The sequence below is a fragment of the Teleopsis dalmanni genome, chromosome 1 (genome assembly GCF_002237135.1).
Source record: "Teleopsis dalmanni isolate 2A chromosome 1, ASM223713v2, whole genome shotgun sequence".
Lineage (NCBI taxonomy): Eukaryota > Metazoa > Arthropoda > Insecta > Diptera > Diopsidae > Teleopsis > Teleopsis dalmanni.
Window position 1 is genome coordinate 11,598,645 of NC_051846.1, and position 22,744 is coordinate 11,621,388.

The 22,744-nt window shown below is 30.0% G+C and overlaps 1 protein-coding gene across 2 annotated transcripts; it reads left to right on the forward strand.

The window, feature by feature from the left end:
* The first annotated feature begins 77 nt into the window (after positions 1-77).
* Positions 78-22,080, forward strand: LOC119668109. Of its 2 annotated transcripts, XM_038077506.1 has the most exons (10): positions 78-158; positions 566-700; positions 6,523-6,714; positions 6,777-6,898; positions 16,242-16,560; positions 16,936-17,728; positions 20,681-20,956; positions 21,023-21,212; positions 21,277-21,513; positions 21,824-22,080. In XM_038077506.1, exons 2-10 carry the CDS (start codon positions 621-623, stop codon positions 21,871-21,873), a joined length of 2,259 nt encoding a protein of 752 aa, XP_037933434.1. In that variant the 5' UTR covers positions 78-158; positions 566-620; the 3' UTR covers positions 21,874-22,080. The 2 variants fall into 2 exon arrangements, with proteins under 2 accessions (XP_037933434.1, XP_037933435.1); XM_038077507.1 differs by lacking the exon at positions 78-158 and having other exon boundaries at positions 535-700.
* The last annotated feature ends 664 nt before the right edge of the window (positions 22,081-22,744 follow it).

A 22,744-nucleotide genomic window follows, 5' to 3' on the forward strand; every position in this document is an offset into this window, starting at 1 on the left:
GTAATTAACATTTGAAAACGTTTTTCTATTTTGACATGTTTTTAACTCAAAGCTGTCATTTTGCATAGAACATTAAACGCAACTAACTTAACACAAAACTCAGTACTTCCAAAGTTCTTCCTAACTCTTTGAGTGTTCTTATTGCGAAAATTAATACGGTAATAGTGTGAATATAATTAATTTAAAGTTGTGTTAAACGTTTTGTTTATATAATTTTATCTGTGTTATACTAATCAACGACAAATTCTGTTTATATATATATAAAGTTTAGTGTTGTGCTTTGACATGCGAAGTCTACAACGATGTTCTGTCAAAAAATTTTTTTTTAACATGACCATAGTTTCGATTAGCAAATATTGCAAATATTTTGGCTTTTCATGTTTTAAACCGTTGTAGTTTTAAATATTGTCATAACGTTATAAACGCTTATATAAACTATACTTTATTACAAATATATAATAAAACTATTTACTTTTTGCGTCTTTGACATTGAAAAAAAAACGAACAAAATATGTAAAACAGTATACATATATAACAGTCTTATTAATTCAATGCATTTATTAAGGTTGGATAAATTTTTCGATTTGTGATAGCAGTAAAATTAAACTATTTAAACTCAAATGCAAATTGCAGACGAAGATTTTGTTTCCAAAGTTGGTTGTGACATTGAATATTTCTTGAAGAAACGACACTGTAATGGGTAAGTTGCTGCTGTTGTTGTTGTTGTAAAGAAAGCTTACTCAATAATATTCTATTTAACTGAGGCAAGTATATTGCGCCTTTTTTGAGAGCAACATACTAGTAAATGAAAAATTTCTAATGGTCTATGCTATGTCAACTAAAAAATTTGATATTTATGAAATAATGATTTGTAGTGAATTTGTAATATCATGTAGGGTACTAGAACCACTCACGACAGCAAGTGGGGGGTTCTATTAGTAAATGCCTATTAGATGTTAATTTGTGTAAATATTGTTACATTTGGTTGACTGTAACGTTTAAGCGCGAAAAGTATTTTCGTTTGAATTTATCATTGCTTTAAATTTTAACATATAGAATAGTTTTATATATAGTTTCACTGCATTCATTGAAAGTTTTAAGGTATAAAGATATATACCTGTATATATAATCTGTATATATACAGATTACCAAATTACAAATATTTTTATGTCTCATGTGTATTTTAATATTAAATTATTAACATTGAATGTCGTTACCCGCTGGGACCTGCTTGTGAATTCCTTTTGAGAGGTGTCAAACAACACTTGGTAGTCGCTGGCGAGGAGCTGCTCCGGAATGTAGACCACGCCATTCTTAGAACCATTGTCATTGAATAATTATGTCATTGAATAATAAATTATTGTCATTGCACCAAGGTTTCAGAGAGCAAATTACATACAATTCTGTTTCCATAACTCGAACTTCTATAACTCGAACAAAAATTTTGTTCCGTGCCGAAGGAATATGGGAAAGTGTATTCTATAAGTCGAATATTTGTTTTAAGTATGAATCCATTCTGGTGTTAGGGGAAGTCCCTTTTTCCAAAACAAATGTTTAATTTTTTTAGTCGCTGGCAGCGTGGTTTAAAGTAAACAAAATAACTTCTAATGCTTCTCTTAACGATTATATTGAGCTTGACAATGAAATTTGTACATCAAACTTTTCTACAGATGACGATAATATTGAGCATTATAGCTCTGAATTAATGGATCCGATTCTAAGCGCAACGGAAAATGATGATAAGGGTTCCATGGATGTGATTGTTTATTATCAGCCTTCCAAGAATGAAACAGAAGATTCATTCAAAATTCTGAATTTATATTTGCAAACGAAAGATACTACAACTGATAGTGATAAGAGTATGAATAAAGTGGAATCTCTTTTTACTGAAAATAAGAAAAAAATTAAAGTCCCAAATCCTTATTTCTGAATATTATACCTTACTATAAGTTCTGTGCTTCATTTGATTGTAAATAAATAAATAAATTCTAGTTTCCTTCAAAAATAAAAAAAAATAAAAAAATTCTCTAACTCGAAGTCTCCATAAGTCGAATTTTTTCTTTGCAAAATTAGACTTCGAGTTATGGAAGTTTGACTGTATTTTAATTAGTTCAATTTTTGTACGGTCAATACAGCTATTTGGAATATTTGGCTGTTTTGATTATTGCCAAATATGTACTTTGGATTTAATTATTTGTAATTCATTTTATGTGACTGCAAGTACCAAGGTTTGAACTCGTACCTCAGAGTCAGCGTTCATTAACCAACTAACCCAAATCCTTGTATGTTGACTTGCATGATCGCACTTTGGGGTTTTGCTAATTTACTGTGAAAGTTCATTAACAAATTCGTTTGTTGAATTTATATATGAACGAAATCATAAACCAGCTATAGAATAATTGAATGAATTTTTTTAATTATTGAATTAATTATTTTTGTTAATATTAAAAAATAAGTTATAGTCTATTCACACGACACAAGTTAAGCTACATTACTGCCTACTTGGATTGAATTAGAGCTGCTATAATTGATTCCACTGAAATGTAGTGATACCGAAAGGACTTATATACTAAAATATCTATTAGTTATACAAAATTTCATAAATTAAATTTTAACTTATAGGCTTATACTTTAATATTATGTCAGCAACCTGTTTTAATAGAATTTTTGGGATTGATTAGTTAAATAGAACCGTTTTAATAAATTAAAATATAAATTTTTTTTTTAATTGTTGACATTAGATAGAATATGTTTTATTAGATTATAAAATTATCGTAAGACACAAAACCAGCTATATCAATACTGACGTCATTGGTTTCGACAGAAATTTAATTAAAGAATAAAATATTTTAAAAAATATGAATTTAATACTTTGATTCAATTTTGTTGTACTCTGACAAAAATTATTTAGATTTCAATTTCTCAAGTCTTGACATATGGTATCTATTGTATACAAAATAATTGTTTATTATGGATGGATAGATACTCTAAACATGAGTATAAAAAAGCAAAGAAATTAATTTAACAACTATTGGAAACCTACCATTAAATTAATATTAATTTCTTTTTTTTTAATCAGTTCATATACATAATCTACTATATATTGTAAACAAATTAATTTGTATTAAAAATTTCATAACTATAACTTGAACTGAACCAGGAAATGAGCAGAACCATTGTATTCCCATTCATACCCGTACTAACATAGTTACCGGTTTTCATTTAACTTCCTTACACATCGTAGCCTCTGATTGCACTCTGCATCGGAGCTGCAAGCGAGCAAGTTTTTCTTTTTGACGTAGTTTCTGCCATGGCAGACATGCCGCAAAAACCTGAAGCCGTAAATCGGTTATCTTACCCATATGTACTATGCAATACTGGGTTTATTTTCTTTGTATTGCTCTTTTCTTTCTTCTTCTGCATGGCTTGAATTGTTTACGTCTTGTATGTTAATTAAGTTTTTTGATGATAATCATGTATGCTGCTTCTATATTGTATTTTTATTGCATAACTTATAACATTTTGCTAATTTTGTTTTGTTTTAGTTTTTGCGCTATTCGCTGTTCATGTGTATTGTTAAATTTTTATACTCCGTTAATTCGCATAATCGTGACAAACAATTGCGACTCTTACCAAAACAATCGATTCACTAATAAAAACACAATAAAAAAATCATATTAAACATTAGTTGTACGCTACATTAGATTTAGTGAACAGTTTTCTTAAATTAATTATAGAGTATTTTTTTTTGGATGCTCTGTTATTGAATCTTCCCCCAGATTGTGCTTAAATATATACTCACTTTATAACTTATTTAGTCTTTATGTATGAGTAGTCTCCGCTAACCTCTTGTGTCAGCCAGTATTGCTAGTTGAGAGTATCGAGTGATTTTAGATCGTTTGTCAATTGATTCTTCAGTCGTTTTCCACTAGCAGGTACCGTATCAGGCACATTCTAGCCAGAATATTGTTATCTATTCGCTTAAATTAAAGTTTATGTTATAAAAGTAAATGTAATGAAAACCGGTTTAAAACGCTATAAAGTACGTACCTTACTATATTCGTTGTCTCTATCTTACTCAAAAGCATCGAAAGCCTAAGTCAGTGCGAAACTTTAATCCGCTAAAATAATCCTGGAATCCTCCTGGAGTCCCTCCTGGAACTTCCGTTAGGTATTACGTCAGAAAGGCGTCCTGAGCATCAGCTCAAATCGTTAGTTATGTCGTCTGAGTTCGTAACTGTCCTACGTAGGACCTCTCTTGTGGCAGCGGTCGATATCAATCGCCATGTATCCGGCGAATTAATCAAAATTAAATTTTCCGTCAGATGGGCTCGCCAATAGCCTCACTCATCTCTGCTCTGGTTTCGTTGAAACGTGGACAAGAGAAGAGAACGTGGTTTGCATCCTCAACGACCCGTTCACAGCTGGGACAAAACGGGTCTTCTTCGTGTTTGAAGCGATGAAGATACTGTTTAAGGATTCCATGTCCGGTTAGGATCTGAGTAAGATGGAAATCCACCTCACCACGCGTCCTGTGTACTCATACATTAAGATCTATCTATTCTTTCGTATGTGTATAACAGGGCTATCCAAAGCACGGCACACGGGTGTCATGCAGACCGCGGCTCATATTTGTGCGGCCCGCTTTATGTTTCTAATCTACGACAGTATTTTTAAGTATCACAAATAAATTAATTAAAACGTTTAAAAACGTTTATTACATTTTACATTAATTTACTTAATTTACAAAGACTTTACTTTATATTATTTTGTACAACTGGTTCAAAAAACTCATATCCAGTGCCGTAAAGCATTACATGAGATAATTTTTGTATGGCAACAATTAAAATTAATACGTTAATATTTTTAAAATTGCAAAAGATAAATTAATTAAATATTAATAAAAGTAAATGTAATCTTTCTCCGGTAAGATTATGAACGTATGTATTTATTTCCACGGTTCTCCCACCTATTTAGTGATTTAATTTGGACTGCGTCCAGTTAGTCAGTTTGTAGTTAAAACCTGCAAGCTAGGTAAACCACGATTTAATCATGATGAAACCCTCGAATCATGATTGCAGTATTAAGAACGGATGCTATGTTGCTATTTTTATTAACTTCCTAGCGATATTTGAAGCATTTCAATCCTTCACCATAAAATCAATACCAGTTAAAAACAGCAGAGTGGAAATTGGTGTGCTAGACCCATTGATATTATTCTCATTTGTGTTGCCGGATATATGAATACTGAAACGGTTTGATTTGGCCTGGTTTTGTGCTTCTCTCAATATATCCCTTGAAGTACACGTATCTTTTTCCCCGAGATCGTTAAAAGAAGTATTTACCTTTCATGTATAACTTCCATGTCGACTTGGACTACATATAAAAGATAACTAGATTTTGATTAATTTTTAAATGAGATTGTGTAAATACGCAGTCCTCTTGTCGTGTCATTGGTGTATGAGAACTCAAGCAGAAAAATTTCTTTTAATATTCATTGTTGAGAATGTGGAAACTTACAGGGAAAATAAGCAACCAATGATTTTCTATGTCATTACCCAGCTTTAGCTTCCAGAAGAAACAGGTTTTGGGAAAGTACTCTTTGAGTTTGAGTTTATCTGTTCCTCGGTAAGCATTAAAATGACTGTTAAGTTACTTAAATAAACTGGATAGATTTAGTACGTATCTCTTTAGGTTTTTTACAGGGAATGTAATAATAAAATGGCATTTAATCGTTGAATTGGGCAAGCGTTAGAATCACTTGTATGCCACATTCCTGCCACTGCAACCAACCAAGCAGTGATGTTGATATAGGCCATATTATTAAGAAGTTCACGGAACTATAAAAAATGATATACCAAAAAAATAGTTGAAATCCGTTTTGTAAAGTATTTTGTCTGCTATAACCAATCCAAGTAAATAAGGCCGATATCCATAAATTACTAGAGACATTTTATATAAAAATATTTATATCTTTTTTATTTATCTGCCTGAGTTTTTTAATTAAATCGAAATTCGCAGATGAGAAATGACTCCATCCATTTTGTTCTTTCATAGCTATGACACTATTTCCATAATAAAGATATATTCTAATTAAATAGATAAAATTAATGAATTTTAGTAAATCTTTGAGAACCTAACATACAAGTGAAACTGGTGTAGCTCCTCTATACAATAATGATTACAGTTTTAACAAGCTTGAGATTGCTTTGCAATTCGTCTTAACCTGTTTTTATTGCGGGCTTTTCGCTTCACAGAGTAAGGCGCACACCACATTATTCGCAATCACCAAATAGTTTATCTCTTCACCTATTCACTATTGTTCAAATTTTCTTTAAGTGATGAATAATAACAAAATAATATTTAAATTTTTTCACATTACAACTGATGTAATAGTATGAATAATAATGTTATAAGCGGTTAGTAAAAAAACAGTAATTCTTATATATATTTAGTAAATATAAAGAAAAAAAAATAAAGTAAACATTTAAAAAATAAATTATATTATATATTTTTTTTAAGGATATTACTTTTTCCACCTGTAAATAATTATCGTCGCTTTCTTATTCATCAAACATGTGAGAACTTTTGTAAACAGTACGATTTGTGTACGTTTTCGGTTGGACAAGGCATACATCGCCGTACAGTGATCTGCTTTCGAAATCAATTACTAGATCCAAATAAATTTGCCGACAGAACTTTCACTACTCAAAAGTAAGTGTACGAACTAATTGAAGAATAAACACAGATAATTATCATCTATTTATAAATTTCAGAAGAAAACAGTCGCCTGTTAAGAGTTGGAGAAGTGAACGAAAATTAGAATCAAATAATTCTCAGTTTGAAAATCACCGAAATTTTAAAATGGGTGTAGAAAAAAATTCTGATAAAACTCGTTGTAAGTATAATTTAATAGTTCCAATTATGTGCAAAAATTTTGTGTAAAGACTCAATAAATAATGTATCAGGATAAAGTAATATATACCTCCAGCTCAAAAAGTACCCGGATTTTCTAAATAAAACACAAATTTAAATTTTATTCCAAATTCATAGAGGTTTTTTTTTCCGAACAATAGTGAAATACAACAAAAATTTTATTTTTTATATTATTTTAATTAATTGAATTTTTTGCTGACCATACAGCTGTTTCGAGTATTGTCAAATACCCATCATCAGTGGTCTTGGAAATAATTCTTGTATTTAATTATTCGTAAATAATTATTTTTTAAGACTGCAAGTACCAGGAATCGAACTTGGGTCCTGCCAAATGTGAAGCTCAGAATCAGCGCACCTTAACCAACTGATCCAAAGCCGTACTTACTTTTTTGTTCGCATATTTTTCTGGAGTTTTGTTACTATTACTATGAAAGTTTTTATTAACAATTTTACTTGCTGTGTTTATATTAGAACGAAATCATAAACCAGCTGTAGAATAATTGAATTAATTAATTAATTATAATTTTATTTTCAATTGTTAAATTTCAATACCATTCTGTTCGTAGAGGCATTATTTGTTGCATGATTTGTTCTTTCTTATGTTTATGTATAGAACCTAATCTAGGAACGTAATGCTGAGAAAGTCATGCTAATGTTACTCCACTAAAATTTATTTTATCTCCTTCAAAATATGCTCCTTCTTCACATATGCCAACGCTTAACGCAATCTTCCATACACTTTTCGTATGCCCGTGCAGGTATGGCTTCTAGTTCCTTCGGCGAATTCTCTTTTACCGATTCAATCGACTCAAAACGCTTACCACGAAAGGGCAATTTGAGTTTCGGAAACAGGAAAAAGTCGCACGGCGCCAGATCTAGCGAATAAGGTGCTTGAGCGATGACAGTGGTGCCGTGTTTGGTCAAAAAATCGCGTACAACAAGATTTTTCCATAGTAAAAGTCGCTAAATGCACTTGAGGTAGTCTCACATTAACAGCTGTTGTAAATAAACTAATTGACAGATGGCGCTCAAATTTGTACCATATGTCAAGAATGGGTGTTTTGAAAAAGAATTGGGTATCTTCCATAGCCTTATATGAACCGGTGTGATTTCTTACTGGTCCCGAAAATAAATGAACAACTTGAAGGAACATGTTTCAAAACAGAAATATATATTTCAAGTTCATTAAAATGAAGAATATGAACTTCTAATAATATGTATTCCCCATTTAACGTATCAAATTGACAATATTGTCGAATATTGTCGGTTTGCTTTGATAACTAGATCCCGTAAATCATGATTTGTTTTTTGATTTTTCCAATTTATTTGTACTGTTTTAAATCGAGAGTACATAGTTTTCCCTTGGACTATTTGATTTTATTGGCTTAGAATTATTTCAAAAGTTATCTTAATAATCATCTTAAAACTACAAACTTATTTCAACCTGTCTTTTTAGCTGAAATTATTCCCTTGAAGGTTACAGTAATTCCATTGCATGAAGTTCGTAAATTATAATGATGCGATTTTTTATTATGAGAAGATTAATAAAAATTGTGAATTCAAATACGCTATCAGTTTACGCACTAGAAAATATTTGAAAAATTATCTTGATCTAAGTAAACACTGAACTTCTATTTAAAGTCAGAACTAGTTAAAATATATCTACCTTTAATAAGTAACTTTGTTTACGTTCGTTGTTGTTGTTGTTGTTGTTGTTGTTGTGGTTTGAATTAGTGCTATTGCGCACTTTTACTCTTTTGTGGTTGGGCGCTTATCTCTAGCCCACACTAAGCTTTAACCATACTAGAATTATTATCGTTTATGTATCTTTTAACTGATGACAGTCCGTAGGTCCGCATATCTTCTTGTGCGTCCTGAGGTGGACTTAAGGTTTGTTAGGGCAGGGTTGGGACACGTATCCACATTTGTAAATAATTTTAGGGTTCTGTCCTTGATAAATTTTTTCACTGAGTCAATCCTTAGATCTCTATGCATGTCTGTTGTTCAAATATACCAAAAAATCCTAATTTGTCTTCTTAAAGACAGGTTTCACCACTGTTTTTAGCCCAGCCCGGATTACGAAAATTAGTTACAAGGATTACATACTAAAATCAAAAATACATTGCATCGTTTTTTATATATATATCTTAAATTATTCTTTTTACATATAGTTCTTATATGATCTTAAAATGTATTTTCTAATAATAATATTTTATTTCTCAATAAAATAGGTAAATTATATCAATTTCAGTTAGAAGATCAATTGTAATTTTATAAAATCTCGGATATATATTTCCGAAAACCTAAAATTCATTCTACAATATACTCTATATCTAAGTATCTACATATAAGTAAGATAGTCCTAAAAACTGTTCATATTTCTCAGAAGTGTAATTTTTAATGTTAATTCGGGAATGTTATATATTTTTTTTAATGTAGTTTTAACATTTTTTTTAACTTGTAGATAGAGTTTTTATAGTTACATATAATGAGACCTATTTTTTACTGGAAAGAATTGTGAGATCAGCCGATGAAAAAACTTGTTTTGGTATTTCTTGACATTTTTAAAAATGTATAAATTTACTGTTAGAAATCTGTGGCAACTAAAAATATCTTATGTCTGTTTATTTGTGCTTGATTAGTCAGGTCCGCCACATTCATCTGCGTTTAATTATTCATCGTTTAATTATTTTATATATTGTTCTGGTGTTTCTTTTGTTAAAAGAAAAAAAATGCTTTTTTGCCGCATTTTTTAATTTCACTAAGTTGTTCGTTACTTCCCATTGTACCATTAATTTACCATTATTTTTCTCAGATGCCCCCTCATGTCCTCTCAAAGCAATTTCAAGGGGTTTTTCATTGGTTATGCTGTGAGAGGCGGATCATGGTCGTGTAACAAAATCATTTTGCCATACCTTCTGGCCCATTCCGGTCGTCCTTCGATCAATACGTAATTTAAATCATTTGCTGGTAATTGCATTGTGGATTAACGGGGTTTCTTCACGCTTCAATAAATGGAATTATTTTGAGCAAAAACAAAGAAACTACATTATTTTTTTTAAAGTGACTTATAGGTTTTTGGTATTATTTCTGTCAATAAGACGTTTTATGATTTTTAATAATAAAATAAAATGTTTATGAATAATTTCGCAGAGGACGTCTTCCATATGAACACTTATGAAGCTTTTGATTGGTAAATCTGAAGCAACTTTTTAATTATAATTCACTTTTGTTGCAATTTTCATTTGGGATTAGTAACTCTCGAGCGAAATTTATAACACATGTGATTAATATATAACACTTTAAATATTTTGTCAGAGTAAGAAGATTACACTTGAATTAACAGCTTTTTTATATGATTTGACTCGATATACACATATGTGTGTATTTATAAAATATATTTAAAAGACCATTACAAAAAACGTTAAGATGTGTTCAAAATTTGATATATCAAGAGTAAATCTAGATTGAATCCACATTTACCAATTGAAAATGCTATTAAAATGCACTTAAGATTCCATTAATATCTATCAAAGTATAGGACCTCTTCTAGCACTACTACAAAAATGTTAACATGTGTTTAAAAACGTTCGATTGGGCAACAAAATTTGACAGATCGAAAGTAAATCTAGATTAAATCCACATTTATCAATTGAAAATGCTATTAAAATGCACTCAAGATTCCATTAATACCTATCAAAGTATAGGACCTCTTCTAACATTACTACAAAAATGTTAAGATTTGTTCAAAAACATTCGATTGGGCAACAAAATTTGATAAGTCGAGAGTAAATCTAAATTAAATCCATATTTACCAATTGAAAATGCTTTTAGAATGCACTCAAGATTCCATTAACACCTGTCAAAGTATAGGACCTCATTTGAATGTATTGAAATACAACTAATTCAATTATGTGTTTTAATAGGAAGTAAATATCTACAAATAAAGTATTGTGTTACTTGTATTATATAGTATTCATTAAATATCTGTTTCTCAATGTATATAATATTACTTTAATTGTTTTAACAAATTTTTGATGTTTTGCTTACAACTTAAGCCGCAGATGTAACAAATTTTGCATTGCATGCCACTTGAAACCAAACTCACTGTCGAGGTGTAAACACTACTTAAGTCGAAATGATAATAAAGTGTTATGGAAGACTTGCAAAAGATACTGTCAATCATTGTTGTTGTCTTGCTGCTGCATACAAATACACTGCAAATGAAATATAGGTTTCTGTTACAACAGCGATTGATGCACAGCTGTTGTCTGCTGATGGCATTTTTATCACCTCTCATACCATACCAGTTAATTACTTTAAAGGAAACTTTATTCCAGTAATCAGTGGAGAGAGATGAGAGTAGAGTAGTAATCCTCGATAGTATAGTGGTTAGTATCCCCGCCTGTCCGTTAATTACTTTCATTTTTAACATGATATGTGTACATATGTATGTATGTTAGTATATATGTTTGTAATTACATAAAATTATTAAAAGACTACAAGTATAAGTGCACTAAATAGTCTTCAAAAAAAAAAAAATTAATAAAAAATACAAAATTAAGTTGAAATTAAGTTTATGAAGATGTTTAGCTTAATTTGTGATTAATTGCTTTGAAGAAGAAGATTGGTTAAAACCTGCAAAACAACCATATGTTAAATGATCATCTTAATATGTATACATACTATTCAGACGCATAACCCAAGTAATTTGAGGACCCCCCTCACTCCCCGCTCTAAATTATATTTAAACATTTGTCCAAAAATAACCGAAAATACCGGCAAATCATCATCGGCACATCGCGCGGAATGCGCCGCGCCAAGTAAATTAAACGATTGTATTCAAGGTCGTCCTCTTTTGTGGGGCTATTTCACATTCAAAACGAGTGCACATGAAACAACAGCGACGAAACCACACAACAACAACAACTACACAATCCACAAAGCTCAATTATTAATGACTTTTACTCTCACATTTTTTCGCATTTGAAATTCTCTTTTGAATAGTTTTTTTTTAAATTGTTTTGTATTTTGTTTTGATGTCTTTTTGGGTTTTTTTTTTAAATTTTTTTTTCTTATTACATCATTTTTTCAAATTGTTTTTTTTTCTTTGCTTCTTACTACTCTGCAAATTAATTTATGTGAAACAAAAGCAACAAGTAAATAAAATTTGTAACTGCGGAGAGCGGCAGAAACCTCAAAATGAAATGGGGTCAACAATTCAAATTTATTTTCCATTCGCGTTCTCAATGTGCACATGTTAAACAATTTAATTATCAATGCACGGTGGGGAAGAAATGGTAAAAAATCGGACAGAAAATCGGACTTGAACACATAAAGGACTTAGGCCGTGTGCGAGTTCGAGTAAATTGAAGTAAAGTAAATTGAAATTTTCTAGAGTTTTTTTGCACTGCACTTATGTCAATATTTATTTATTGTACTTGTTTATTATTTTTGGTTAAAAGTTTTCTAATTTATTTATTTATTCACAATGGTAACACCTAATTAACTTAATTTTTATCTAATTTGCCCCATTCAAAATTCTGGTAAATACCAACATTCGCTGCCATACCGACATAATTTACTATTTCCCTCAATTTAGTCGAACTCGCACACGGTAGTAATAACTTAGTCGAACTTATTAGTAAATTTATAATGAATTGTTCGGAAGAAACTAGTGGTATTCATAAAACTAATCGATTGTTTGCTTGACAAAAGAACAAATGGCATATAAAAATCATAATCAGATTAATAATGGCGTTTAATAATGGCTCAAGGTTTACAAATCGAAAAGGAAAATTACACTAAAAGTAAATCTAGAAACAGAATAGTATTGAAATTTAACAATTAAAAATAAATATTTAATTAATTAATTTAATTATTCTACAGCTGATTTATGATTTCGTTCTAATATAAATACAGCAAGTGAATTTGTTAATAAAACTTTCACAGCAAAGTGACAAAACTCTAGAAAAATGTGCGAACATAAAAGTCAAGTACGGCTTTGGGTCAATTGGTTAAGGAGCGCTAACTCTGAGCTTCAAATTTGGCAGGGCACGAGTTCAATCCCTCGTACTTGCAGTCTCAAAAAATTATTTACGTATAATTAAATACAATAATTATTTCCAAAACCACTAATGATGAGTATTTGGTAATACTTGAAACAGCTTTAATGGCGAAAATTTCAATTAAGTAAAATAATATAAAATGAATTTTTGTTGTTGTAGTTCACTACTGTTCGAAAAACCTCTTTACTAAAAGTGCATCTCGATTGATATCCTAGATTTACCAATCGAAAACAACACAATAATCTCTTGTTATGTTATGTTGAACCTTTTTCGAGTTGGTGCATCTGGGCACTTTTACTCTATGATGGCTGGGAGGTTTTTGTAGAGTTCCTCCCATCTCACTGACTAATTTGAGTATTCCTCATAATCTTCGTGTACCGTGTATCTACGTACCGTTTTCAATTGATAAATCTTAGGTAACTTTTTCAATCAATTTACTTTTCACTTTGGATTAGTAATATTCCTTATCTCAACTTATCTTTTGCTTAAAATTCATCTTTCGCATAGTTGCATTTGGAATTTTCTTTAATTTCAGCCTTCTTTTCAACGAGATTAAAGCCATTCTCCTTAATTTACTTAATAAACTGAAAAACTGAATTTAGTATGGAAAAAAACAACTTAATTTCGCTGAAACAAAGATGAAATTAAAATTTTTGCGAAATTAAGGTGTGGCTGAATATAGTATAAAATTTTTGAGAAATTTTTGAGACGCTTTCGATTGGTTAATCTGAATTCAATCTAAATTTACTCTCATTCTGTCAATCGAACATTTTTAAAGTAATCTAACATTTTCGTAATAAATTTTTTATAAAAATATGTATCAAATCACACTTATCAGTCAAATCAGATAAAACAGCTGTTAACTTTAGAGTAATCTTGTTACTTCAACAAAATATCTAGAGTATTATTAATTTCAATTGTTATATATTTCACTTGATTTGAATCTTGATTGAAAAAACCTATTCCAAATTTAGCAATCGAGAACGGAATAAGAAATATCAGATTAGTATGTTCTAAAGTTTTCTACAAAAAACACTTTTACACTTCCACAGCCTGAAAAGATTATATAAAAATTAGTAAAAAAATAAATAAAAATAAATAAAAAATTAAACAAAAAAAATTAATAAAAAAAAAACTAAAAAAATAAATTAGTGAGTTTCAAACTGAAAATATATATCCAATTTTTTTTCCAAAGTTAATATTTCGTAACCACACTAAAGAATTACGTGCCAAAATAAAATTCATAATTGTATGGTTATATAATATTATAAAAATTCTTTCTTTAAAACATTAAAAATTTTGTTTAATTAATTAACTGTAACTATGAAATTTTTTAATTAAAAAACAAAAATGTTATAATACCACCGCACCACATTAGGCCCCTTCTCAAACAATATAGTTTAACCAACATATGATCCAATCATCAAAATGTTCTTTAAACACAGTTTTTGAAATCGACTTTAGTACTTTCCGCGAATACTCTTTTATGTCATCTACTGAAAGCGGTTGCCTCGAAGTCGTAATTTGAGTTTTGAAAAAATTTTAAAAATGGCTGACAGCCAGATCAGGGGTAGTCTATATAATATATAGTGATATGATCTATAGTGATGTGATCTATAGGAAAGACTGATTTAGTATCTCGAAAAGCTCTGCACAAAAGATCTTTCAGTGCATGCACAACCTATCCGTAATAATAAACTCGAAAAGTTGTATATTCTTGGATGAAACAATCAGATATGGATTTAATCGGATCACGCTGGTATTTTCGTCAACGAAGCTGCAGATAAACTTGCTAGGAAAAGGGAAGTATCGTTGCTTGTAGGCCCGGAACCATATTGTGGCATGACAGAAAATTTTTTCTTTTCATTCATTCAGATTGAAGAGTACAAACTAAGAAAGCTACTTTGGGATAATTACAGTTTAAGAATTCAATGCTATTGAGTAAAATACAGGTATTCCTTCAGAGAACTGTACGTTCACCTTATATTTTATAAAAGTCAAAACTTACTCTAATGATATTTGTAGGTTTTATAGTGAAGAGGTCTCATTGACCATGTACTAGGAAATTGTTCGTCGCTGTTGAATAAATGTTTGAAATACCTAGATAGGCATCTGATATCTGATGAAAAAATAAAACTGTAATATAAATGCAATACTACAATTTTTAGATGAATTTTGATTTTGAGAAATACTGGAAGTCCATGAATGGTGTACAATTGATCTCCAAATTGCAGTGCAAAGTCACCACCCATAATAAGAATCATCCAAGTCATTTTTGGAGAATGTATGTGAAGTATTTGTGTCATTTTTGGAATTAAAGAATTATGTCTTTATGCCATTGGTTAGGCAATACTCTATATATGACTTCTGCTTTTAAAAATTTGCTCAATTTTTATATTTGAAAATTTATTGGCAAAATGACAGAATAAAAAAAATTACTGTGTAGGCTTGCCACGATTCTATTATAGATTTAGATTTAGCTATAAATCATTTTAATTTACACTGAGCCAAAAAATTAGCATTATTAAATAAATTAGATATGTATACAAACTTCTTGTTAATTATGTGTGTTTTTGTCATGGTCAAGCCATATTGTGATATATTTTTTTAAAATTTTTTTTATAGAAACATATCTTTATCTAGGTAGCTAATACAATAGATAAATTTAATCTGTTAGAACATAAATGTTGTAATTGTTATATATCGTTTTCATAGGGGGAAAAGGACTTAGTAGTACAATTTTTTATAGTTTAAAAAATTTTTTTTATAGAAATCTATTTTTATCTAGCTAGCTAATACAATAGATAAATTAAATCAGTTAGAACATAAATGTTTTAATTGTTATATATCGTTTTCACATGGCGAAAAGGACTTAGTAGTACAATTTCTTATATTTTAAAAAAAAATTTTTTTATAGAAATATATTTTTATCTACAATAGATAAATTAAATCTGTTAGAACATAAATGTTGTAATTGTTATATATCGTTTTCACAGGGCGTAGTACAGTTTCTTATATTTAAAAAAAATTTTTTTTTATAGACATATATTTTTATCTAGCTAGCTAATACAATAGATAAATTAAATCTGTTAGAACATAAATATTTTCATTGTTATATATCATTTTCACAGGGCGAAGGACTTAGTAGTCCAGTTCCTTATTCTTAGTTAATTTTTAAATTTATTTTATTGTTAACTCATAAATAAATAAATAAATATATCGTTTTTTTATTTTCAGTGAATAAATCTCATTCCGTTGACTTGTATATACCACCAGCATTACGAAATTTCGAATTAAATGAAGGTTCATACAGAAATGCTACTGCAGCATATGCAACTATCTCAAATAATACATATTCGACCTCAACGACATCTTCACCAATATCCACTAATAACTCTCCCATACATTTAAATGAGAATAGCAGTTTCGACAATTCAGTGACCTCCAAATGCATTGTATTACCGAAACCAACGTTAACAACAGCCACAGCGCCAACCACGGCAACAATAACAACAATCGCGCCAATTGCACAAAATGTGGAAAACGGGGAGCAAAGGTAAGGCGAAAAGATATAAAAATTTACAAATTATGCTAATGAGTTAATAGGTAAATACCTTTGTGCTTCGCACGCTTTAATATGTATGATTTGTTTGTTTAAATTATTTTGAAACTGTCATAAAAGAGAGAAAAAAAAATTATTTTTTTTTTATACATACATATGTATTGCAAATTCATACGAAGCGAAGTGTTTTCGTGAACGTATTTCGCTGTCAACGAACTCGAGGCACTTGTTTGGCTTTAATTTGTTTTATTGTATTTAATTGTTTTATGAAATTCTTTATTTAATTTTTTGTTTTGCTCATCTGTTTCTATGCTTTCATGTGTCTTTCTTACCAAAATTTTTTACTCTACTCGATTATTATACACATAGGCAAAAGCAAGCAAGACGTGAGCGACGACCAGATCGTGTAATCTACGTTCCAAGGGCACGACGAAGTCAAACAACTCCGCCGACAACGCAGCCACAAGCAACAACAACAACAACTGCGTATACAGCTGCTGCTGAAGTTACAGCAGCTACCTCGGCCACAACCAGTGCCAGTAAGCAATTGGCAATTATTTCTAATTCAGCGACATCAGTCTCTGCTGTAACGTCAACCAAAGCAGACGGTGTTGATGGTGGTATTGGTGTTAGTGTGTCAACGGCGTCTAAAAAATTAAAAACGAGTAGTACCCACAAAGAGCGTAAAGAACGTAAGAGAACTACAAATACGATACAAAATAGAACTACAAATATTGTAGATAATTGCGCGCCGCAATCAGCTAGCATAATAATACCTGTTCAAAGTGGAACTGATAATTTTGATGTAACATATTTAAATAACTGTGATAGTGAACAACAACAACAACAACAACAAACACAACCTCAATCTCCTGCAGAGGGAAACACTCATTTACAAATTATAAATAATTTTCCAAAACAAAATATAAAAAACTTGAATTCATACGATTACCTGCATAATTCTGAAAATATTTGTTCTCAATTAAACGATACTAACGAAATGAAATCATCGAAAAAACATAATAAAAATCAAAGAACCTTAAAAGTGGAAACCGTGGGGAAGCCTGCTAATCTGCTTATTGAAGATGTTGTTACCAATGACACATCGCGCACTCTTCCAAAATGTGATATAGACGAACAGGAACTGCAAAGAGCATCAAAGGTGAATATTAGTTTTAAGAAGTGAATCAAATGAAAGTAAATTAATACTTAGATTAATGTAGATTAATCTATTTTAGATGATTAGATTATTTTAGACATTATCTTAGATGATATGTTATTATTTTTTTATTTAATGTTTTTCATATATATTTTTATCTGGATATAGGTCACTTTGTGTTAAAATTAAAATTCAACGTTTGTTTAATATATTCCATATTTCGACTCTTCTTAAGAGTTATCATCAGAATCGGGATCTAACATAAATTAATATAAAGAAAATCATAAAATCAACATAAAAGTCAAGTACGGCTTTAGGTCAGTTGGTTAAGGTGCGCTGATGCCTGTTACTTGTAGACTCAAAAAATTATTTACGTATAATTAAATACAAGAACTATTTCCAAGACCACTGATGATGAGTATTTGGCAATACTCGAAACAGCTGTATGGTCAGCCAAAAATTCAATTAATTAAAATAATATAAAAACAAATTTTTGTTGTTGTTGTTTCACTGTTCAAAAAACCTCTTTATAAATAGAATATATATCTACAGGTCATGCTTGTTCACTATAAAACCTACAAGTATCATTACAGTAAGTTTTCACTTTTGTAAGGTGTTATTTTAACGTACAGTTCCCTAATAGAATACCTGTAATAATTTTTAAATTATTTTTACTCAATTGCATACAATCATTAAACTGTAAATTCTACCAAAATAACTTTCTTATTTTGTACTCTTCTTTCTGAATGAATCAAAAGAAAAAATTTCCTGTCATGCCACAATATGGTTCCGGGCTTATAAGCAACGATACTTCCCTATTGCTAGCAAGTTCATCTGCAGCTTCATTGACAGAAATACCAGCGTGTCCTAATCAAATTCATATCTGATTGTTTCATCTACGAATATACAACTTTTCGAGTTTATTATTACGGATAGCACTGCGACCTGAAAGATCTTTTGTGCAGAGCTTTTCGAGATACTCAATTACCTGTCTTTCTCATAGATCATATCACCATATTATAGACCATATCACAATAGAACATATTACTATAAATCATAACACTATAGATCATATCAATATATATCATATAGACTTCTCCTGATTTGGCTCTTTCCTTTTTTGAGTTTTTTCAAAGCTCAAATTACCACTTCAATGAATATAGATTTTATTATTCTGATGATGACTCTCAAGGAGAGTCGAAATATAGAATATATTAAAAAATATTAAACAAACGTTGACTTTTAATTTGAACAAAAAGTGACCTATAATTGGATAAAAATATATAAAAACCATTATTAAAAAACATGTCGATAAATAAATTCAAAATTTATTTTTTTTATTTATATAAGTAAGTTTTAGGTAAATATTATATATGTTACATATATTAGGTGATATAAAAAGTATACACCGTTTTCTGATACATTTTTGAACAAAACTTTTTTTTATTGGATATAAATTTTAATAAACTTTATGGTTGATTGGTTACAGTGACAGGTCAGCATATCTTTTCCTGCTGACAATAAACGTTTTTAGCCATTTTACCAACACATTCTTCCCAAGAAACCAAACGTTTTGCAAAAGTTTTATTGAGCATTATTATTTATGATGTTTATCGATAGCTTTATAACTCCATCGACACCGAACTACTTTAATTTTTCGGCAATTAACTTGGCTATATGATCTACAGCAGCTATTGGTTACAAGAACGACCGGGTCTACGTCCCGTAGCCTCTCGTTGCCAACGACGACCAAGTGCCATTCGACACCTTCCAAAAGAACTTTTCAAGCAGGTCCGCACGAATTAAAACAACAATAACAACAGCAGCTATTCTGTCGGTCAATTTTTTTTATCGTTAAGAGAGTTTTGAAGAGGCCGTAACAAAAGATCCTTGTACGAGTGTACAGGTCAAACAGTGGATGCATCAATACTTTCACAATTTCTTTACTGTTGGTCAATTCTGGTCGACTTTTCTTGATTGTTTTGTTTAAGCAGTAGAGAATCAAATCAAAACAAATCATTTAAATACCATCCAACACTCAGAAACTACAAAAACTATCAAACTCATAGCTTTAGTTGACTTCAATCCGAGCTTTGAAGTGATTTATGGAAAACCACTGCAAAATTTTATCGACTTTTTAGTAACTAACCGACCAGAGCGAGGTATGATATAAAAATTTTCTGAAAAGAATCTAGTCACAGATAGATTTTGCTATATTTTATATCAGTAGTAGGTAACGTTAGTTGAAAGAATGCCCTGTTTTGATACCACAGATAGGATACAGTCCTCAAGAAAATCTCAACAATTACTTTGAAAGCAAAACTTCCAAACTTATAGTGTAAAAATAGAAAATGATCGTCCTATCAGAATGATCGTCCTATCAGGTCCGTTAGGAAGGTTATAAATCTTTTTGTCAATGACAGGCAGTAACACATCATGTGAGGTGGTGTCCGACAAAGCCCCGACAAAAGTCGTTAAAATGTTCACCAAATCTTATTGAATGTCTTCTTAAAACGCAGTGGTCTAGAGTAGTGCAATTAGTCATAATTCTTACTGGTTTTGCGAGTACTTAAAGGACCTAGCATCGCTCTGCATGCATTTCCCGTAAATATAAAGAAAATGCCGTATGCTGTTGCTTGATCATAAAACAGCTACTTTAGGCTCTCATTTCCAATATATTATTTAAGTCACAATGTATATTGTCCTCAATTGTCTATATATGAACCGTACTCTTACTCTTTCCCACATTATTTATGAACTGATTTCTGTAGTCTCTTGTTTGCAAAAGATCAGTACTTTTATATAAGAAGTCTTTTTTTTGTCAGTTATTAGTTTTTTTTGTGTTTATATAAAACTCAGTTTTGATAAAAGAAAATGATTTGATCAGCAGGGTTTTTTAAGAAAACATTACTTATTTTTTATGTATGTAACCAATTTTTAATTTGTATATTGTAGGAAATAAATCGCAGCAATCGTCGTATTATCAAACAATCCTTCGTGTCGGATGTTTTAGAAATTCCAGAAAGAATAGAGCAGAACGGTACCGATATTGAAAAACCTAACGCAAAAACAAGTAAATCTGTTGACGTTAGTAGTAATACAGAGGAAGAGGAAGATGATTGGGAAACAATGTTTGATGAGAGTGGTGAATGCTTGGATCCAAAAATTTTAGAAGAATTAACAGCATCTGTTGGAAAAGTAAAAATTGAATTACCAAAAATGGATTATAATGTAAGTTTTTAATAATAAATATTTAATTAAATTTGCTGATATATGATATAAACTTTTTAATTGTAGACATATTTAACAAAACAAACAATTTTAAACGAAGAAGAGTTTCCACATGTTCTCGAAGTTTCAAATTTTCCTGTTGAATTTAAGAATCAAGATCTTTTAATGTTATTCTCACAATATAAAGAATCTGGTTTTGATATAAAATGGGTGGATGATACTCATGCCTTGGCTGTGTTTAGTAGTTCTCGTATAGGTTTGTATTATATAAACTAATGGATAATTAAGTTATATATCTTACTTTTTTTTAACGGTTATAGCTGCTGAAGTTTTATCAATGAGACATCCGTTTGTGGTATTAAAGCCATTAGCTGAAGCTACAGCAGAATCTCGACTAAAGGCAAAGAAATGTGCTACATCCTTGCAACCATATCGTCCACGTCCTGAAACATGTGCTGCACTTGCACGACGCCTGGTAACAGGTGCTTTGGGTGTTCGCTTAAAAACTGCCGCTGCAGAACGAGAAAATGAAAAACGTGTCCTACGTGAAGCCAAAGGTAAATATAATATCGTATTGTTTTTCTGGCCCGTTATTTTGAGCAACCATTTACTGATATACTTTACTTCTCGATATTGAGATTCAAAGTTGTAAATTTTTTATATTGATTACACAAGCACTGGTTTTCACGTAAAAATTTCTAATTCGAAATTCAATATCTCGAAAATTACACCATGTGAGTAACAGCGTAGTAGAGTATTGTTCAAAATTGCTATCTGCACTAAAATCTCTTGTCAAATAAGTCCGGGATATTAGTACCATGACAATACAGCTTTGTACAATATATATTTAAACATTTTTACTTTCAGAACGAAAATTACTGGCAGCTAAGCAACGTGATGAAGCATGGGATAATTAGGTGATTAATATAAATATTGCAGACTTGCCTCCTTAACTATTCTCTGCCATCCTTTTTGTGTACGTTGTCTTTAAAGACTTTCTATGAAATATATAAGAATAAGTTAATATCAAATATGCAAACATTGCATTTTAGCAGCTTTAAGAATAAATGTTTTAAGTATAATAATTTAAAAATTATAATTGTAAAATAAGTAAAATTTTAATCATTTCAATTGTACAACATCCTCTATCATTAATAAAATATTCATATAAATCAATTTCTTGTATACATACATACAAATATTGTACAACAATATTGCTCAATTGATTAATTTTAAGCTTATAAATCTTGTAATCTGTAATCTGTGTTGATATATTTACAAAAACGAAGATATGTAAAAATCAGATTTATTATGTACAATTTCTAATAAGAAGAAACTAATATTTTAACAATATTTACTATAAAACAATATATAATATTTTTTAAAATACAATTTTATTTTATATACATAATTATGGTCGCCTATTTATTTTATTAAATTATTTAAGATTATTTCATAAATATAAAAAAATATTTATACGAGTATTTCGCTGCAGTAACTATCAATTCCATAGGTTGCTGGCAAGACTAGTAATTAAAAAATGCAGACTAAACCGATACGAGAACAAAAACGATATTCGATAAAACTGTGGGTACCGCATTCTGTTTGAAACTTTAACTACGCAACATGGCAATGAATACTAGACCGATATGATAAGCAATATATACTTCGTTTTAATGAGTTGTTCTGAAAAAGACGTTATATTATATTGCTTTTTCCATAAAAGAAATAATAAAGAAAACCAAAAACTGGGTACATCCCATAAAGTTTGCAATTTTGAACCCAGTC